Raw genomic sequence first — 22,543 nt, 5'->3', positions numbered from 1 at the left:
GCATGCAGAAAGAACTGCTGACTGTGACCCCGGGGGCTCCAGAGATCATACGTCCATGTGGTTACTGGCAGTAGGTGGTCCAAGGCTGCGCTCTCCATTGATATCAGAGATCTCATTGGAGAGTTTGGGGTTTTCCACCTACTGTCCAGGGTGTGAGAGCTCTGTCTGTATGTCTATGACTGCTTACGCAGCAAAATGGACAAAGATCCACATCTTGGTCAATCTGTCCAGCTTTTGATGGACAGGAATCTGCTTTTCTCTACAGTCAGAGCTGTGCTGCAATCATTTCTTCCTGGTTTTGGAGGGAGATCTGTTGTTTCGTATGCAGTGATTAAACATGTTCTAAAAGGAATCAGGTGACAGGACTACGATTAAACACTGGATCACATCAGTGGGAGTTACTACCGGTTTTACGTCATCTCGTCATCCTCCGTCTGAGACGATTACGCAAATCTCGCTCAAGCTTTAATCCCTGAAAATGATGCTTCTGTTTGCCATAACCGCTGCGAATGCCAGTGTTGTGTGGGATCTCGGTCTCACGGTTCAGGGAGATGCCTCATTGAGATCGTGCATTAAAAGTCACTAGCTGTGATTTTATTGGATGTTTTTTCCCTCCTCCTCAAAGGAATTTAACATTTTCACCAGGTTAACAAATAATCTGTAACCTATCTCATTTGAAAAATAACCGATATATAACTCTGATTGTATGAATGACTGGTGCTTTCACAAACTGCTTACACTGAGATTTTTGACAAACCATCATCAGTAATGTTGTGATTCCACTGTTTCCAACCGATCGGATCCCTTTCAAAAGCTTTGTAATAAATCCATGATGATATATCCAACACTAAGTTTCTTCTGTGATTTATTTTTCAATTTTTCGGTGTTGAAAACAGGTTTTGTTGCAGTTAGCAGTCCATTAACAGTTCATTAGCAAACCAATGGTGCCTTTGGTTGAGTCACAACAACTTTTTCTTCATTTATGACATGCACCCAAACCTAGAAATAATTAATAATCTTCATACACACACAAAAGAAATCCCCTTCATGTTTAATGGACTGTGTGAAGCTCAAATAACGAGCAGCTGAAACCTTTAAACATATCATACCATAAGACAGTCAGTGGTGAATAAAACAAAATACGAACGTAGCTCACTCATAGAACCGGAGTTACGTTCGATATCTGCAGCGAGAGTCGCTCATGCATTTTTCTGTCACTAAAAGTTGCGTTAATTTGTCAGTTTCTCTGCTGTCTCTTTCATGAAGGGCTGACCCTGGGGGGCTCAATAAAAGCCCAAATTAAGCTGTCAATGGGCAAAACTTCACATCAAACTGCTGAAAACCGTCTGGTGAGGAGAAACACTGAAGATATCAGCATAATAGTTTTGCATCACCCTGCACTCTTGCAGGGTATCAAATATGCCTCTTTAATCATACATCGGCAAATCATATGAATGGAGCCAGTTTTGTTTAAAACACTGCAACAGTGACATATGATCCGTTTTTAAGATGAAATGGAGAACTTGGTAGCAAACAGTTGCTTTTTCAGCCATACATCAGTTACATAGAGACGTGATTATTAATTTGAAGTGGTGCTCACGTCCACCTGCTGGATGTAAGTTTTCCGGCTCTATAAAAAGGAAATAAGCTTAAAGCATTATTCACCATGTGGTCTCCAACTGTGTTTGACTGCTGAACAGGTAGAATAAATTGGCATTTTACAGCTTTTTCTCGTCCTGCTCTCGACAACAATGATACAATGAGAGACTGAATCACACCAGTAAAAGCTATACAGCTCAACAATGAACTGAAACTCTATAAAACTTCATAAAGGCAAAAGGAGCTGCAGATTGAGACTCATAAATATGAGGAAACCCTTTCACACTGTCCTTCAATACATTTTATCATGAACACGTCAGTTGGTGCTAATCAGCATCCATTTCAGCAATATTTTGCAGATCCACTTCCAGTCTAACCAGAAAATGACGATCTTGCATCTCAATAATTAACGTAAACTCAAGCAATCTCTGCAATATTTGCAGGAAGTTGCAAATTTTTTAAATTCCCACAATTTTTCTGCAAAAAAACGTCATCATCAGAATCAGTGCTGAAAGTATTAAAACATAGAGTAAATATTTTCAAGCAAAACTCTCTTTATTAATAAAAATAACTCTAACCAGAAAGTCCCTGTTCCTGTTTTCATAAAGGCAAAAGGAGCTGCAGATTGAGAAAATCTTGTTGAGGACTAAACTAAAGTAAAGCAGCATCTAGAGACGATTTTAATTGGGCAGTGTGTATGTCAGTATTCAGTTGTGTTTATAGCAGTGCTTCACTGTAGTGCGTATGCCCAGGGTCAGTAGCTTCCTGTTGATGTTGTCATTTTTTATGAACTCTGTTCACGGAGGAAACCGGAACAAGAGGAGAAACAGGAAGTGACGTGGTTTGAGGGAAATGTGTTCTTCACATTAAAATGATGATTAAATGTTTGTGATCAAAGGAAGTGATTCCATATTACTGGATGTTAAATGAGTTTTCTCCACACGTCCAGTTGTCAGAGACGTCTCTTTGTTTGTTTCATCCAGCAGGTCTATGTGTTGAATGAACATGTATTAAACAGCATCTAAAGCTCTTATTTTGACAGCTGATGTAGTCCTTGTTTCTATATTCCAGTCACAGACGCTCTGTTCTGGAAACATACGCAGCTTTTAGGACCTTTTAGGACCTTTTAGGAGCTTTCAGGACCTTTTAGGACCTTTTATCTCCACGGTTCTCTAAGTTCAATAAAAAAAATAAAAAAATATTAGAACCTAAATCTTTCTGTGATGTGCAGTAGGATTATTATCACAGGAAGTGATTTAATATGTATTCCTTTATCAGGAAGTGCTAAAAAAAAATAATTAAAAAAATGCATTTTTCTTTCTCGACTAATTGCTGCAATTTTACACAAAAAACTCACTTAAAAATAAAATGTTTGAGAAAATCCGCCACAAAATCAAACTTTTTGATAGCAACAATCACAAAAAGCCTCCTGAGGACTGAACTTCACCTCCAAACTACTGGTCTAATTTAACTTGAGGATTTTGTTGACGTTGAAGACGGAGAGCCGTCTGAACCTTTCAGCCACGCTAACCTCTCTAACGCTGCTCTCCTTTTTAATACTACTATCAGTCCCACCCAGCATGAAACATTTCTCCAAGATTAACATGTTTGACCTTGTTAGAAAGGACACGGAGACACTGTGTCCTCTTATTAGGATAATTAGACATTAGAGTATTGTGAAAGGATGAATTTGACCTGACACACTTTGAAGAAGTCTCAATCTTTATAATTATAATTGAGTCTGACAAGGTGTCCAGAGAACTGTACTGTGTTCATGAATGATGCCGTATTGGACTGAACTATGTGTATGTGGATAGTCACATTAAGGTGTTTGGTCTTCTGTTCACCACGACGAGCACGTGTCTCTGCAGCGCAGCTTTAAAAGGCTGATTCATGATGGCTGCTGTTACTCCTGCTGCTGTCGAGCAGAAGTCTCTCCACCTGACCAGCCTGTTCTTCGGTGCAGGTGTGTGTCAGAGACTCACCTCCTCCACCGGACACGCAGGGTTCTGGACAGAAACGCTCTTCTCCCACTTGTCTGCCATGTGGTTGACCTCCTCCAGCTTCTCCTCGCAGCTCTTCTGTGTGTTCAACAGGGTCACTTCATAGAACTCCTGGATATCTGCGGACAGACACACAACACCACTCAGGGCTGGAGACGCTTGGATCAAAGCAAACTATTCAAATACTCTTTCAATTTTAACGGTGCAACACTTATAATTATTATTAATTATTGAAAACTGAGGCCATTTATGAATGGCAGATTCAAACCTTCCTGACTTCAGCAAATATAAAACTAACTGTTGAGCATTGACTGCATTCGATTGCTGGCTTCAGCCGACAGTTTTTATCTGCTGTGATGAAAACCTCCTCTTACGCTGTGTGAACATTATTATACAACAAGTAGTTCTGACTCAGAGATCTGATTGGTCAACTGAACATCTGGAACGTGCTAAAATCATCATGACATCACACCCTACTCATCACTAGAAATATCACTCTGCCTCAATACGCCGAGCACCCGTACCGTAACACCACGGATAGTCACGCACTTACAGTCCTAACGGCGGCTAGCTGGACCGGTTTGGTTTGAACACATGACACGGAGCTAAAATGTTAAAAACAGATGACAACATGGATATCTTTGTTCATCAGATATCTTTGTTCTTCAGATATCTTTGTTCACCAGATATATTTGTTCATCAGCTATCTTTGTTCATCAGCTATCTTTGTTCATCAGCTATCTTTGTTCATCAGATATCTTTGTTCTTCAGATATCTTTGTTCTTCAGATATCTTTGTTCACCAGATATATTTGTTCATCAGCTATCTTTGTTCATCAGCTATCTTTGTTCACCAGATATCTTTGTTCACCAGATATCTTTGTTCCTCAGATATCTTTGTTCACCAGATATCTTTGTTCATCAGATATCTTTGTTCCTCAGATATCTTTGTTCATCAGATATAGAATGTAGTAAACATTGTGTAAGTTACATCAGAGTCTACTGATGCGGCTGATTGTTTTCCAGTTGTTAGTCGTACCCCGTGTTGCCATGGAAACAGATCGCACTCACAAAAAGTTTTATATTTTGAGAGTGAATTGTTCCTCAATATGAACACATTTAGATGACATGTTTTATTTAGTTGGTAACTTGTTGTATAATCTCAGTATTACACTGGAGGCTGTTTTAATGTGATTATTGTCACCATGGTGACGCGGTCCATAAGCATCACTGAAGTGTAATATTGCTTAATTACTTCACTACTTTACTGCTGTAACTGGTTCAACATATGTCAGGGTTTCCACTCTCAGTCAAATGTCAAATTCCCTGACTTTCACTGACTTTTTTGATCGAGTGTTACACTTATATTTATATATTTCATCATTAATCTTTTGGTAGATGTATGGTAGAAAAATTTACTGAAGTGAAAGTTGAAACTGTTTCTTTATTACAGGATATTTTCTTTACCGTGTTATGTCAAGAATAAAAATGCATTCTGTTGGATTTGTCAAAAAAATAGATTTTTTTTTTTTAAAAGCCAAATAGAATTGACCTAAAATAAACAAAAAGGTGCTGCTGTTGTGCTGAGCAGACATGAAACATTTCTGTTAAAAACAGGTTGACACACGCTGACATTAAAATATATTAAATGCATGTCTAAAAAAAATTATTTTATAACAACGGTAATTAACTCGCAGCCTACCAAACATACACACAGATAATAACTAGCTTACTAACTTCATAGCTAGATACATGGAAATTATTATGTTTTGATAAATGGACACTGAAATTTAAACATGCAAACTAAATTACCTGATATTCCAGCACTTGGCCCAAAACATTTATCAATTTCCCTTTTTTTCTCTGACTGGAAAAGAGTTTTTTTTAAATTCCCTGACTCGTAAGAACGTAGTTTAAATATCATATAACGCCTGATGTATGCATGCGAGGGTTTCATGCAAAAGACGGAGCAGCCAGTGACTCAGGAGATTTTTACTGAGGCAACAGTTCTGTGTTCAAGGTTCAGCTTTAACGGTTATTAACAGATGAAGAGGAAGTTTAGACTCGAAGACACATCACATCCAGCAATCATGACAGTGATGATCATCATCAGAGATCAGTGACGGGATCAGTTATCATTTATAACTAAATTTGAATTGTTCAACTTCAATAATTGCCTTAAATTATTTGAATTTCTACAACTAAACTTTTAGAATTTCACTGAGAAACTGAATTTGACATTGAAATAGATCTGAATGAACTTGAGAGTGATTGTAATATAATGAAATGTAATGCACCTGCTCTGAAACTATATTTTATCGACATCTATACTTCCTCATTCAGTTCTCACAGTTTAAACTCAGTCATTTTAAGTTTGTTTTTAAAGGAAGAGCAATCAAGCACAGATTCACTGAACTCCACTGATTTCTGTGAATAAAACATATTTACTTCATGCAATAAAGAAGAAAAGTTCAGTAAGACATTTTTGACATATTTGTAAATAATGAGTTGGGATGGATATATATATAGATATAGATATATCTATATATATATCCATCAGTCAGGCCAAAAGTACAAGAGACAAATTTTCTGATTTAATATTGAATTCAAATCTCCACACAGGAAGTACAATGACTTCCCAGCCCAAAGCTGCAGAGCAGATCAACATGAAAATAAGAAATAAAAAAATAAAAAGCAGCCTGTACATTAAAACACCGAACTACATGCAGATTCTCCAAATCTTTGCAGAAGTTGTTGGACAGACAGAGCATGTGTATTTCTGTCCACATGGTCAGCATGAGTCACCGCTGCATCTTCTGCAGTGGACCAACATCTGTCGGTGCATCGTTACAGCATCCAACACAGCATCTGCAGCATCTGCTGAGCAGCAGCTCCTCACTACTCACTTCAAGTGCTGTTGTTTGAAACACGACGACACTTTTCTTCAATGGTCGGCCATGTTTCACCAAAGAATCCGAGACACAGCGAGCGATCTGCCACAACGGCCTGACGCACATAAAAGACACATTTACATTTAAATGGATCCTAATAAAAACAAGCCATTAGGATTCAGCAGCACACACACACACACACACACACACACACACACACACACACACACACACACACACACACACACACACACACACACACACACACACACACGCACACACAGTCATGTTTCTGTCGCACAAATGTCTCCACGCAACTCAACATTTTGAAATAGGAAATTAATTCTGATTACAGATTTATTCATGTAGTTTTTGTAAAACAAACAAACAAATAAACAAAGAACAGTCACAGTTCGATCTCTTTGTAATTCAAAGTGAAGCAGCCTATTACAGATGCAAATGAATACTGCGAAATGTATGCAAATCCTCAGAAGCTGAATGGCTAATATACAGTGTGTGTGTGTGTGTGTGTGGGGGGGGGGGGGGGGGGGGGGTACAGGTAAGACCGAGTCGTAGAAAAAGCAGTCGTCATTCATTTCATTGTGATGTGACGTTCAGCAGCAGACACACGCAGCACGTAAACTCTGTAACACATTCTTTAAGAAACTTCTGTTTCATTATGAGGAATTTAAATGAGAATTACTTTACAAAGGAAAAATACATCCATCAGTTTGTCTAAAACTGTCTTCTCTATAAAGCATCAGAACCATCATCTGTTACCTTCAGCAGCTCTTCATCACCTGACCTCTGCAGGAAAACCCCTCATTCAGTCTGCCATGTTGCAGCGCCGCCGTCCTGTGCTGCAGCGGGCCTGACGGGACCAGATGCCCGGTGGCTCGCAGCGGGCCTGACGGGACCAGATGCCCGGTGGCTCGCAGCGAGCCTAATCCTCACACACAGACGCTGCCTGTTCCCTTCAGAGCAGACAATGACCTTACACTCCACACGGCTGATTTCTAATTACGCTTTCCTTTGGTGAAGCGCTCAACGCAGCCGGCCGCTCATTCCATCTCTTCCCTTAATGAGCAAAACTCCCATCAGCAGATGAACTGATCCAGGAACTGCTGAGAAGCTTCAGTTCACCAGCCTCTGAATCTGACATCTACCCAGCAGCCCTGCAACTATCCATCCACTCTGCACGGCTGAGCTGCATGAAAGACACAGCATGGCCCCAAATGGGTCCACGTGGGTCCAAACGGGTCTACATGGGTCCAAACGGGTCCATCCAAACAGGTCCACATGGCTCTAAACAGGTCCGCATGGCTCCAAACAGGTCCACATGGGTCCAAACGGGTCTACATGGGTCCAAACGGGTCCATCCAAACAGGTCCACATGGCTCTAAACAGGTCCGCATGGCTCCAAACAGGTCCACATGGGTCCAAACGGGTGCACATGACTCTAAACGGGTCCACATGGCTCTAAACAGGTCCACATGGCTCCAAACAGGTCCACATGGCTCCAAACAGGTCCACATGGGTCCAAACGGGTGCACATGACTCCAAACAGGTGCACATGACTCCAAACAGGTGCACATGACTCTAAACGGGTCCACATGGCTCCAAACAGGTCCTCATGGGTCCAAACGGGTCCATCCAAACAGGTCCACATGGCTCCAAACGGGTCCATCCAAACAGGTCCACATGGCTCTAAACAGGTCCACATGGCTCCAAACAGGTCCACATGGGTCCAAACGGGTGCACATGACTCCAAACAGGTGCACATGACTCTAAACGGGTCCACATGGCTCCAAACAGGTCCTCATGGGTCCAAACGGGTCCATCCAAACAGGTCCACATGGGTCCAAATGGGTCCACATGGCTCCAAACAGGTCCACATGGGTCCAAATGGGTCCACATGTCTCCAGACGGGTCCATCCAAACAGGTCCACATGGCTCCAAACGGGTCCATCCAAACAGGTCCTCATGGGTCCAAACGGGTCCACATGTCTCCAAATGGGTCCATCCAAACAGGTCCACATGGGTCCAAATGGGTCCACATGGCTCCAAACAGGTCCACATGGGTCCAAATAGGTCCTCATGGGTCCAAACGGGTCCACATGTCTACAAACGGGTCCATCCAAACAGGTCCTCATGGGTCCAAATGGGTCCACATGTCTCTAAACAGGTCCACATGGCTCCAAACGGGTCCATCCAAACAGGTCCACATTGCTCTAAACAGGTCCGCATGGCTCCAAACAGGTCCACATGGGTCCAAACGGGTGCACATGACTCCAAACAGGTGCACATGACTCTAAACGGGTCCACATGGCTCCAAACAGGTCCTCATGGGTCCAAACGGGTCCATCCAAACAGGTCCTCATGGGTCCAAACGGGTCCACATGTCTCCAGACGGGTCCATCCAAACAGGTCCACATGGCTCCAAACGGGTCCATCCAAACAGGTCCTCATGGGTCCAAACGGGTCCACATGTCTCCAAATGGGTCCATCCAAACAGGTCCACATGGGTCCAAATGGGTCCACATGGCTCCAAACAGGTCCACATGGGTCCAAATGGGTCCACATGTCTCCAGACGGGTCCATCCAAACGGGTCCACATGGCTCTAAACAGGTCCACATGGCTCCAAACGGGTCCATCCAAACAGGTCCACATTGCTCTAAACAGGTCCGCATGGCTCCAAACAGGTCCACATGGGTCCAAACGGGTGCACATGACTCCAAACAGGTGCACATGACTCTAAACGGGTCCACATGGCTCCAAACAGGTCCTCATGGGTCCAAACGGGTCCATCCAAACAGGTCCACATGGCTCCAAACGGGTCCATCCAAACAGGTCCACATGGGTCCAAATGGGTGCACATGACTCTAAACGGGTCCACATGGCTCCAAACAGGTCCTCATGGGTCCAAACGGGTCCACATGTCTACAAACGGGTCCATCCAAACAGGTCCTCATGGGTCCAAATGGGTCCACATGTCTCCAAACGGGTCCATCCAAACAGGTCCACATGGGTCCAAATGGGTCCACATGGCTCCAAACAGGTCCACATGTCTCCAAACGGGTCCATCCAAACAGGTCCACATGGCTCCACATGGGTCCAAACGGGTCCACATGGGTCCACATGGCTCCAATCGGGTCCACATAGGTCCACATGGCTCCACATGGGTCCACATGATAAAGGCATCATGCATCCAGCAGAGAAGAACTATGCATGCGGGAGTCTCATGTACTTCGTCTCCACTGAGCAGCTGATTCTCTCCAAGTCTCTGAGTGAGGAAACTTTTACAGAAGTGACTGAAGCCAAAACTTCCAACACGTAGCGATGCAACACAACTGCAGGAAACACGAGATGGATACGACTTGAAACTAAAAATTACTTTCTTTATTACATTATCTGTTTTATTCTGCAAAATGTCAAAATAAAATGTCTTGTTTTGTTTAACTAACAGTCTTAAACCCAAACAGGTTTTGTTTGAAATGAATTATGATGCAAAAAAGCAGCAAAAAATTAATATTTAACCATCAACTAAACAGAATTTTTCCTCCATGAATGAAAACAGTATATCAAGTATTAAAGCTGCTAAAGATGATATAATGTAATGATCCATCAACATGCGCAACACGGCAGTATTAGCGTCATGATTTAACAATTTATAGATCAATTAATATTTGTATTGTAGCACATGAGAAACAGCAGTTAAATCAGTATCATCTAAGAAATAGTATTATGGTTCCTACTGTTAATAAATAAAGAAATCAAGACACAGTGAGACAATCAGTCTCATTCACCGACTTTTCTTACAAAGAAATTTCTTCTTGAAACCCACTGAAGCAGTTTTAACAGTCAGTTTTCTTGTTGGATGTTTGTTGTCAGGTGAGAACAGAATCTACACACTCACACACTCCACAGTACTGACATGTTTGTGAAGAACTATTGGTTATTGGGTTTTCTTCAATTCTACAGTTGTATAATAGTATTTAATCTACAATATTTGTTATAATTCATAATCTAAATAATTATTTTAATTACATCTTCATTACTTTTCATTATGGTTTTTACACTCTGAGGACCTGACAACAGACCTGTTTGTCAAAATTAATTTGACTTTTAAATGTGATTATCTATATATTACAATTAATCTGAAGAAGGAAATATCACTAATGAAACAAAGAGGTTTCAGTTTATCTGTTTTCTATCTATCTTTTTGAATTTCATGAAGTGTTTCTGGGATTGCAACCAGTGTCGAGGCTGTCTGTCCATCTGATAATAACCAATAACCAGTTATTCTTCACAAACATGTCGGCACTCAGGTGTGTGGAGGTGTGTTCTTGAGTGTGTGTAGATTCTGTTCTCACCTAAGAACAAATCCAGAATCCTCTTATAACCCACTGATAAACTGATGAGTAACATTTCAGGAACGCCTTGAGGGAATTTCTCCATATTCCTTAAAAATGTTCACCATTTCTCAGCAATGAACTGATCCGATTTTGATGGTCAAAGGTCAGAGGTCAAGGCTGCTCTGACCTGACACCCGTCCGACCCTGTTTTTTGCGAAACAGCCAACATCAGAAGTTTCAAGCGGATATTAAAATGAGGCTTCAATGAGCAAAAACGTCTTCTTTTGTTAAACGAACAGATGAACCCCCCCTCCCCCCCTCGCGTTTCTGTGCGTGTTCTTGTGCTTTTTTTTACTCTTATTTTCTTGTGCTCATTTGCATATCGAGCCAGGAAAGTGACTCTCAAAGGCACATTTGGAGACACATGAAGTGGCAGGTGGGAACAAACTGCTTCCAGCTGCCCACTCGTGATCCGATCCCGGCGGCACAGATCAGGACGGGCTGATAACACCGGGCGTAAACAGTCTCACACAACCACCGGAAAATTAACACCGAGAAGTTTTCATATCACCTGTTTGAAAATAGTAAACAAGATAATTCTCTAATACCAATAGTACCACAAACAACAAAACATCCAATAAATGTACTGTAGCTTATAAATCTATTTTGAAGAGTGTGAGGAGTTCAGACATAAAGTACATTATAATGTAACGTCACTGAGGAGTCCTCTGGTAGTTCTCCAAAGAGCCAATTACTGCTTTATATATTGATGGCTCTGTTCTTCTCACTGCTTGCATGTTCTCGCCCCTTTTGGGTTTCCTTGGCAACCCTGCAGTGGATCTGAAGAGCTTTGCATCCTCTCCAACTTAATACTGTATATATTCCACATGCTGTTACTGGGAGCTTCCTTTAACGAGCGCACAATCCCACCCACACAGCATTTCTCCAGTGAATACAGACACACTGTCAGAGCGCTGATCTGCTTTCCTCGCGTTTACGTAACGGGTGGGCGGAGTGGGCGGAGCCTCAGCGAGGCCTCCTCTGTGCCACGGCTTCTTCAGGGAGTGATTATTTCAGCTGAATCTCCTCCCTACTCCTCCACAGTGACAGTGCCAACTAATCCCTCTATCTCCCAACACACACACACACCACCAATTATTGGTAATACATCAGTCGCCTGGCTCTCACCTCCCTCAAGGACACAGTCTGATTGGTGGTGTTAAAATAAAAACAGAGGACTCCATGTGAGAATGCCAACTCGATGACACTGGTGGCGTCAGCCATCTTTTATGCAGCGGTCTGCTGGAGCTGTGCAGGAACAGAGAGGGACAGGAGACGACTGAACAAGCTGGTCCAAAGGGCAGCTCTGTCCTGGACAGTCCTCTGGACTCCATAGAGGAGGTGGGTGGTAGGAGGATGTTCGCCAAGCTGACATCAATCATGGACACCACCTCTCACCCTCCATGAGGCTGTAGGAGCTTTAAGCAGCTCCTTCAGACTGCTGCACCCTCAGAGCAGGAAGGAGCGCCACCTGCAGGTCGTTTGTTCCGACGGCTGTCAGACTCTTCAACACCACCACAAAATAACATTGCACTGTTCATCTCATTTCATAGCACCTGACACTTTTTCCATTCATTTTAAACTGTATTTATTTATTTTTATTTTATTTTATTTGTTTTTGTGTATGTAGTCTATGTGTGTGTATTTATTTATTGCTCTTATTTTTTTCTAAAATAATTATTTTTATGTATCTTATTTTATGTACACGTATTTGTAATTTTTTTTCATGTTCTGTGCACCTTTTTGTGTTTCTACGCTGCTGTGACGACTAAATTTCCCCACTGTGAGATAAATAAAGTCTAAATCTAAATCTAACAAAAAATTTCAGATCAAATCCCGCTCCATATTTAATCGCCGTCTCACCATCACATCTCCACCACCGGAGGAGAGGAGATGGCCGGACCGACCGACGTCAGCCGTGGAGCGCTGCAGCGGTTGAAATGTCAGGATTATGTCGGGATGTGGGAGGATTCAGTCCAATCTGGCTGCTTTTTCCCCATATTCAGCGTGAGTATAATATAATGTAGTCGGTTGTCGATGATAACGTCTCATAGTATTAAAAAAACTGCAGAGCAGAGTATCAGTAGTAAATTCTCTGCACTGTGCATCTGTCACTCGGTACGAGTTTTCCTAAAGTTATTGAGTATATTTCAGTGAACACGTCATATTCAGTCTACGACGCAGCCAACGGAGTTGTTTACTGTCATTCGAGATGATGCTTGTGATTCCACCAGACGGGCATTGGTGAGCATCAGCAGCGTCCCAAAAGCAGCACGGCGCTCCACTTTGCTAAAAAGACGCGCCAGGCATCGGGTCAGAAGTTCATCTGTCAGAAGAGCATCATCATGGATGATGGGGTATATTTATTGTAGATCCTTTTATGAGAACATTACCAAAAATGCATGCAGTCTAACTGCTTGAGTTTTTGGTATGGGATTCAGTAAAGGCTAGCAATTACCTTCCATATAAATACGTACGTTTGTAAAGAGCTATTCAGTAGATATGAATCTTGAAAACCCAACAAAAAGCACGTCAGTAACCTTCAATTTCACAGGCCATGGCATCCTTTAGAACTGAGCTGACAACAAGCTGGATGGTCCCTCTCCTCTTCAACCTGGAGGATGCAGCGTCCATGATTTCCAAACAGAATCTCAGATTGTGATCCATCAGACCTCAGGACAGTTTTCCACTTCACCTCAGTACATCTTCAATGATCTATATTGTACATAATAAATCCTCAAATTCTTTGCAATTTAATGTTTTCAATTTTCAATTTAATATGGGTTTACATAATTTGCAAATCATTGCATTCTACTTTTATTTACATTTCACACAGCGTCCCAACAGGGTTGAACTGTCTCACCGTAACGTGTTTTTTTTGCTGTTGATGTTTTTCACTATTTGGTGATATAATATTATGTTAATGTTAAAGTATTTGAATTATGAAAACACGATGAAAATACATGTGTCACAAGATAGACAAAAGTTTATTCAAGTAAAGCAAAGTATTACATTAAATATGGTGAAACAGTGTTGGCCAAGGTTCTGGTGCTGGGGCGGAGCAACTGGGTCACGCTGGCCTCTAACTGCCTTCAACCAGGGCTTCGTTGAAGGCCGTGGTTGCAGAGATCTCCTCCCTTCTCAATGCTGCTTCCTGCTAGCCGCTTTCTATCGCGGGACATCTGCAAATGACGATCTTTCAACTCCTGCTGCTGCACATCTGCTGCATGCATCTCCCTCAGGACATTCAGAGGATTCTGCTCCACAGGCTGTTTCCTCCCATCTGAGAAGAAAAAAGAGAATCAAACTGAGGCTTATCAATTCTGCTTTAGTAAATACCTCAACCTGAAACTTAAAATCACTTTTCACTCAAAACGTGGCAATAATCAAAAAAACGTTACAGTACCGAAAGAGTTGGAGAATAAGTCAATTAGTGAAATACATTCTATTCAGCTGAGAAGACTTTAGCTTTGGTGCACGTGAGCAGACTTTGATTTCTTTAATGGATTCTACAATGCTGACTGTTATTTTTTAATATCTTTATTTAGCTGTAACCTGATAGAGACAAATACAAAACTATAGATCCAACTACTATCAAACCCAAACTACATTTAGTCCAGTTTCCGTCTCTTCTGATGCAATACAATCATGCTCACTCAGAAATATCTAAACATGAATATGATATGATGATTAACTGGTGAATGTGACTATACTTACTGATTGCCAGCTGCAGGTGTCGGAGCTGTCGGTTTGGTGGGCTGCCGTTATTTGAGAAGTAACGTCAAAGACAAAATGAAAAAAAAAAAGAACGCTGTTGCCGTGTAGCTGTTACGTGTGCGGGACGTCCTGTGTCACTCTCACTTTCACGCCATTTTCTGACTGTTCATCGGATCCAGTGCTTAGTAGAGATCCTATTATTATACAGATTATTATTATTTTTATATTAAAGATTATAGTTGGTGATTTAAACATTCAGGATGATGTGGACATTTATAAGATTAGAGCTGCATTTAATTTATCGTTAGACTAAATTGGCTTTTCTCAAAATATAAATAAACACACTCGCTGTTTTAGTCCCGCGCTCTAAACATACAAAAAAATTTAACAAAACCCACTTTTCTCTGACAATTTTTGAAACATTTTAATTTACAGTAATTGACAACACAGCATTTAGCAAAAAGAAATCCAACACAGTAGATGTCTATCTGTAAATGCTGTACTAACTTTAAGGAAATGATTTTACTTCCATGCCAACTTTACTCCCACACAAGTTTATTATCTGGTTGATAGTGCAGCAGTCTGACTTCATATGAATTTCAATTATGTTGCTCTTCTGAAAAACAAAGCAATGAAACCAACCATCAACCATCAGTGATGTCATCATCCATTAGTGATGTCATCATCCATCAGTGATGTCATCGTTGGTTTGTGAACATTATGAATCCTCCAGTTCAGATTCTGTCCGTCACCATCTTTGCTAGTTCGGAGCGGTTTGGAGCAGGAAGTGACCATATTTGGACCAGCTGGGGGAGGAGCCAGCGGTGGATCTGACCGATCTGATTGGAAACCTGACGATACTACGTCCCGCCCACCGATAGCTGTAACCTGACTGCACCACAGGCCTGTCAATCAAACAGACACGCCCCCAAAAACAGGTCTTCTTGAATCTTCTTTTCTAATGAATGAGGGATTATTTTCAGATGGACCTCCAGAAAACTAATAAGAAGGAGTGACTTTAGCTAACAACACCGAGATAACTGATGGACACATTTTATTCACTTTGGATTTGATGAGAGAAGTTGAATGGGAGTCTATGGAGCCGGAGGCTTTTTGGAGCCGACCTCTAGTGGCACTCGCTGGTATTGCAGCTGAAGACACTTCTGGATCAGAACCATTTTACAGACCTAAAGCTACGAACTCTTTTATATCCAGTCTATGAATGAAACACAAGAGGCTAGCTCCTTGGTATAATTCACAAATACGCTCTTTAAAGCTGGAAAAGGAAGTGGCTTTCCAAGCCCGCTTCTGTCAAAGCTTTCTTCCTGTTAAAAGGGAGTTTTTTCTTCCAGCTGTTGCTCATCTGGGAACTGTTGGGTTCCTCTCTAAAATGCTGTAAAGTTCTGATGTTAAGTCCACTGAGATGACACGTGTTGTGATTTGGTGCTATAGAAATAAAATTGAATTGAATGTGCAGCAGCAGGCAGAGAGGTGTTCTCCATTCTTCTCCCCAAACCAGAGATGCCCCACCATCTCTGGTTCTTCTGACCTTCCCCATCCAACTATGCTGAACAGTCAGTATCCACAAGTGAAAATTGCAATTTATTTTAACAACTACCTGATAAAGAGTAATATGTAATCACTTCGGAAACATGCTGAAAATAATAGAAATATTTTATTTATAATGTTTTTGTATTTATATATTTAACTTAGAAGCATGGGGCTCAAAGTTACAAATAAATTCAGAAAAGTAACATAGCTTTACAAAACCGACAAGGTACAGATACATCTGCTGTCAAAATAAGAGCTTTAGATGCTGTTTAATTAATATTAATACAACACATTGGCCTACTGTATGCACAACAACAAAGTGCAATTTCCTAAAACTTGAAGTGTGATTAAAACTAATTAAACATACAGTTTTCCTCTTTCCAATGACGAGACCACATTACCCACAATCCCCATCATTTCTGGTTTTTCCGCTTGTTCCGTGTTTTGCTAATAAAAGCTAGTTTTGTTTGGAAGTGCGACATTATGCCGTAATACTCTCAGCAGAGGTTCTGTTCACGACATTTTCTGTGGAAAAAAAAGGCACAAATTTTGCTAAATTACAAATATTGCAGAGATGGCTTGGATTTACATTTTTTTTTTTTTTGCAATCACAAGATGGGGATTTCCTGGAGGAAATGACTTTCTATCCTCCAAATCACCCACAAGCACTTTGATTTCCAGGTCTCTACTGTTGCCATAAAGAACCACTGATCAGCATTCGTGAGGTGTTTTGCATTGACCATTTATGGTCATGGTGGTAAAGTGGGCTTGTAGAGGGCTGATGAGGCTGATCAATGTGTGCAGGTGGACTGTGATTTATATAAAGGGAACTTTGCCTGCAGGTGTGCATGAACATGGTTTTTATAAAACGTATTTTTTAGGTGTATGACATTTATGGCTTATGTTCACATGTTATCCATATAAACACAAACACATACAGTATAAATATGTATGTAATAAATTATTATCTGATAAATCCTATTTTTTTCATTTAGAAGAACATACTCTTTTCGGAAAAAGATATTGTTAAGCCTGGAGAAGACTAAAATGTGAGTGTTGAAAGCAGGGGAGTATCTGAATTTCGCAGAGCAACGGTGCAGAGTAGGTGGTTAACTCCACTTAGGTTTAACACCAATTTGAGGGAACAGTGAGAGGAGGATTAAAATTAATGATTGCAAGAAGAAGTTAACTCTTTCAGCTCTGGTATTTGCTTTACATCCTATTTTGAAATATAAAACCAGTCTGTTTCTGCAAAAGAGGAATGGATGGAGTCACAAAATGGCCACATTTAGGAAAAAGCAATATGTTTAAGTTTTCTCCAAGTCATGTCCAGGCACCTAGCTCATGGCATCTCCATGGAAACAAATACCAAGTGCACTTTTCACTGTGACGTCAGTCTTTGTGCGAAAGAAACTGCAGCAGCTGGTAAACTGTGAAATAATCCTGTGGGACGGTGGACACTGACAAACTGCAGGAGACAGAACTGAACTCTGGTTCACAGCGAGCTGACATTTTCAGCTGAAGATGGAGCTGGTGAAGAGGTGCTTGGATGAGCCTTAAATATCTTCTCTGATTTAAAACATTTACTAAATAATGAATGTATTAACCCAAACATATAAAAGATCAGACAGGTCAAAGCAGATGACAACTGCCACTTGTACTACATTAATCTTTCTATCAGTTTGGACTTCCTGCCCATTTCTCCGACATCCAACACACTGACGATACAAAACCTTGAGATGACCCGATATTATGAGATCATCTGTTCTTCGCCCACGTTGGTGAACTTTTGTTCACGTCTAGTCTCTGCAGACTAATGTTGGTATCATTAACTGTTTATAAAAGTGTCAGATTGATTTACTCTGTCTCACAGAGACCTGGCTGCAACAGGAAGAATATGTTAGGATTAATGAAGCAACTCCTCCCAGTCATATTCATTATCATATTCCTAGAGATTCAGGAGGAGGAGGAGGAGGAGGAGGAGGGGGAGGAGGAGGAGGGGAAGGAGGAGAAGGAGGAGGAGGAGGAGGAGGAAGTGTGGCAGCAATCTTCCACTCAAGTTTATCAATTAATCCAAAGCCTAAACTTAGTTATAAATCATTTGAGAGTCTGACTCTTAGTCTCTCACCCAAACTGGAAAGCAGAGAAACGGATTATATTTGTTGTTGTTTATCTCCCACCTGGTCCTTATTCAGAGTTTCTAACTGAACTCTGACTTTTGATCAGATTTAGTGCTGAGTTCAGATAAAGTGATGATAGTGGGAGACTTTAACATTCATGTTGACGTGGACAACGACAGCCTCAGTTCTACTTTCAGCTCATTATTAGATTCTATAGGCTTTTATCAGGATGTAAATAAACCCGTCACCGTGGTAACCACACCCTCCATCTGGTTCTGTCATACAGCATGAAAACTGAAAATGTTGTTGTATTTCCTCCAAACCCTGTTTTGTCGGACCACTTCTTATTAACATCTGAAGTTACAATAATGGACTACACAGCATGTGGAATAAATCCCACTACAGTAGATGTCTGTCAGATGATGCCGTGGCCAAGTTTAAGGAAGCAGTTACATGCTTATCCTCTTTGATGCCGTGTGTTAAAGCAGTGGAAGACATCTACGTTGATCTTAGTCCCACACTAGTGGATCATCTGGTAGAAAACACTGCAGTATCTCTGCTACAACTCTAGATGATGTCGCCCCTCTGAAGAAGAGAGTAATGAACCAGAGGAAGTTGTCTCCGTGGTACAACTCAGAACTACGCTCTGCTAGGCAGCGACTAGAAAGATGGAAAGGAAATGGAGTTCCACTAATTTAGAAGAATTTCACCTGCCTGGAAGGAGAGTCTAATATTATATAAGAAAGCTCTTGGTAAGGCCAGAACTTTATATTATTCATCATTAATAGAGGACAACAAGAACAACCCCAGGTTTCTTTTCATCACTGTAGCAGGCTGACAAAGAGTCCCAGTTCTGTTGAGTCCTCTATTCCTTCAGCTCTCAGCAGTAATGACTTCATTAACTTCTTTACTAATAAAATTCTTACTATCAGGGAGAGAATCGGGCCGACCCTTCCTGACACCATCACTGATGTGTTGCTAAGCAACAGCAGCTCTGTAGGACCAGATGTAAACTTGGAACATTTCTCTCCTGTTGAGCTCTCTGAGTTAACTAGAATTATTTCTTCATCTGGATCCTCTAGCTGTCTGTTAGATCTCATCCCAACTAAACTTTTTAAAGGAAGTCTTCCCTTTAATTAATACTTCCATATTAGATCAGATCAACCTATCTATTGTAACCAGCTATGTACCGCAGGCTTTTAAAGTGGCTGTAATTAAACCTTTACTTAAAAAGCCAACTCTTGATCAGCTGTTTTAGGAAACTACAGATCAATTTACAACCTGACATTTATTTTTATAATCCTTGAAAAAGTTGTTGCAAATCAACTTTTTGATCATTTACAAAGGAATGATCTGTTTGAAGATGTTCAGTCTTTAGAGTTCATCATAGCACAGAAACAGCTCTGGTGAAAGTTACTAATGACCTTTTATTAGCCTCAGATAATGGACTCGTCTCTGCACTTGTTCTTCTGCCTCAGTGCTGCTTTTGATACGATTGATCATACGATCTTATTACAGAGATCAGAAGACGTTACGAGGATTAAAGGAACTGCATTAGACTGGTTCAAATCCTACTTATCAGATAGATTCCAGTTTGTCCATGTCAACAATGAGTCTTCCAGACAAACAAGAGTTAGTTATGGAGTTCCACAAGGCCCAGTGTTAGGCCCAATATTTTTTACTTTGTACATGCTTCCATTAGGAGATGTCATCAGGAAGCACTGCATCAACTTCCATTGTTATGCAGATGACACTCAGCTATATCTTTCTATAAAACCAGATAAAACTAATCAGTTAGTAAAACTTGAAGCCTGTCTAAAAGACATAAAGGCCTGGATGACCAAAAATGTCCTGTTTCTAAATTCAGACAAAACAGAAGTTCTTGTACTTGGTCCTAAACACCTCAGAAACTCTTTCTGTAATCACTTAGTTACTCTAGATGACGTTGTCTCGGCCTCCAGCAAAACTGTGATGAACCTTGGAGTCATCTTTGATGAGGATTTGTCCTTTAGACACCATATAAAGCAAATCTCCAGAACTGCCTTCTTTCATCTACGTAATATTAATAAAATCAGGAAAATCCTTCCTCAGCGTGATGCAGAAAAACTCATTCATGCCTTTGTTACTTCTAGACTAGATTATTGTAATTCCTTGTTGTTAGGATTTCCAAATTACTCATTAAAAACCTGCAGCTGATCCAAAATGCTGCAGCAAGAGTACTGACAGGATTTAACAAGAGAGATCATATTTCTCCAGTTTTATCTTCTCTTCACTGACTTCCTGTTAAATCAAGAATATAATTTAAAATTCTCTTGATGACTTACACAGCTCTACATGACCAGGCTCCATCATATCTTAGAGATCTTATAGAACCATATAATCCCAGCAGAGCACTTCTCTCTCAGTACGCTGGTCTACTTGTGGTTCCTAGAGTTTCCAGAAGTAGAACGGGAGGCGGAGCTTCAGTTTTCAGGCTCCTCCCCTGTGGAACCAGCTCCCAGTTTGTGTTGGAGGGGCAGAAACCCTCTCTAGCTTTAAGATTAGACTCAAAACGTTCCTTCTTGATAAAGCCTATAGTTAGGGCTGGCTCAGGTAGACCTGAACCAACCCTTAGTTATGCTGTTATAGGCCGAGGCTGCTGGAGGACCTCGTTACATGCTGAGCTTCTTTTCTTTCCTCCTACTCTTTAACTGACTCATACCTCACCATCTTTTTCTCTCCCATAGTTTCTTCTTATTATCTGTTGTCTCCATTCAGTTCCTTCACTCGTGTAGTTTCTGTTCTTTCTTTTCCAGATGTCCCGTCATGGAGCTGCATGTCTCTGCTCTGTGATTGTCGTCTCCACCAACAGTTCTTCTCTTCTATCTCTATGCTGTCCTTTTCTCTCTCTGCTCTCCTCTCAACTGGTTGAGGCAGATGCTCCGCCCACCTCTGAGCCTGGTTCTGTTAACAGATGCTCCGCCCACCTCTGAGCCTGGTTCTGTTAACAGATGCTCCGCCCACCTCTGATCTAATTGCTGTTGAATTGTTGGGTTTCAATGTATAATATTGTAAAGTTCTGCTGTAAGGACTTTAATGTGTTAAGTGCCATGAAATAACCTGTGTTGTGATTTGGCGCTATATAAATAAAATTGGATTGAATTGAATTGATGGTTCATGATTGATGACATCTGATGGGTGATGCTTGGTTGTATACATCCAACAATAGCCACACTAACATACCAACGAGGTGAGCTCAGGTAAGAATTAATAAACTAGTCTATCATTTTACTGTTCAGTTTCATCTCCTCCAAAAATGTTTGGCGAGACTCAGGGTTTGTTTTCAACCTGCCTGACAGCCTGACGGCTCGTTTATTTGCGACTTAGGACTTCGTTTTCGTGCTGTTGTCGAGTCTGACGAGTACACTGTCATCACCAGGGACAGGAACGAAGGCCCTACCTACAAAAGTCATATTGGATTCTGTGACTTGTTGGTCTTCCTGTTGGCTTGTTAGATCGTGCAAAACCTGCTCTGCTTCTGGAAGCTTCAAATGTCTGGATCTTAACATGTTCTTTAACTACAGCTTCAGTCAAAAATCATTCTTGAAAGCAGCAGAATGATTCTGAGAGATGTTGATTGCAACTGAAGAGGAGAGGAATACTGATAACAGATCATTACATAAAGACTGAGACGAAATACAACTGTTTGTCTTCTAATCTCTGTCACTGAGTGTGTACACAAATATTAACACAGTATGCATAATAAGGATGGAGGAGAGTGACTGAGTTTTGATTACTCATCAGCCTGAATGTACATAATGTAGTTATTGTAAGAAACAATGTTCACAATATTTTGATCTACTAAATTCTGCTCTACACACTTCCAGCTCCAGTCCTTCATTCTTAAAACATCCAAACTGGTGTCGTCCACATGAATGTGGTCATGACTGAGTGTTCATGTTGTAAACATGGAATATGACATCTTACTGCATCATTGTACGGTTTGAACTGATTGCTAGATTTTGACAGCTTCCATACCAAAGAAAGGTATCATTTTCACCATATGAAAATCTAGCAGCAAAACCGCTCCAACCTGTGAACTGTGAGATGGAGCCACCACGGATCAGCTCCATCCGGCCAAGATGGGATCGATTTTGAAGACCAGGCAACATCTTGAACTCTTTATCATGATCCTCAACATGATTGTTAAATGATATATGCAGTGTGGAATGGTGCATTATGATGCCGAGAGAGGTCCATTAACATGA

The 22,543-nt window shown here is 41.0% G+C and overlaps 1 protein-coding gene across 10 annotated transcripts in view; it reads right to left on the bottom strand.

Annotated features, from left to right (window-relative positions):
* Nucleotides 1-22,543, bottom strand: part of dlg2 (discs, large homolog 2 (Drosophila)) — a 287,216-nt gene that overhangs the window by 232,077 nt on the left and 32,596 nt on the right. For all 10 annotated transcript variants that reach the window (XR_011179035.1, XM_069165097.1, XM_069165099.1 and 7 more), the window contains exon 3: nt 3,585-3,721. Coding sequence is in view for 9 of the 10 variants with exons in the window: in XM_069165097.1 (XP_069021198.1) it covers nt 3,585-3,721 (137 nt within the window). In the remaining variant the exon portion in view is untranslated. The remainder of the gene's footprint in view (nt 1-3,584; nt 3,722-22,543) is intronic.

The sequence above is a fragment of the Embiotoca jacksoni genome, unplaced genomic scaffold (assembly GCF_022577435.1).
Source record: "Embiotoca jacksoni isolate LCO1_2020_lvr unplaced genomic scaffold, fEmbJac1.0.p SCAF_33, whole genome shotgun sequence".
NCBI lineage: Eukaryota > Metazoa > Chordata > Actinopteri > Embiotocidae > Embiotoca > Embiotoca jacksoni.
Note: the sequence above shows the minus strand (reverse complement) of the source record. Positions and strands in the feature narration are given on the sequence as shown.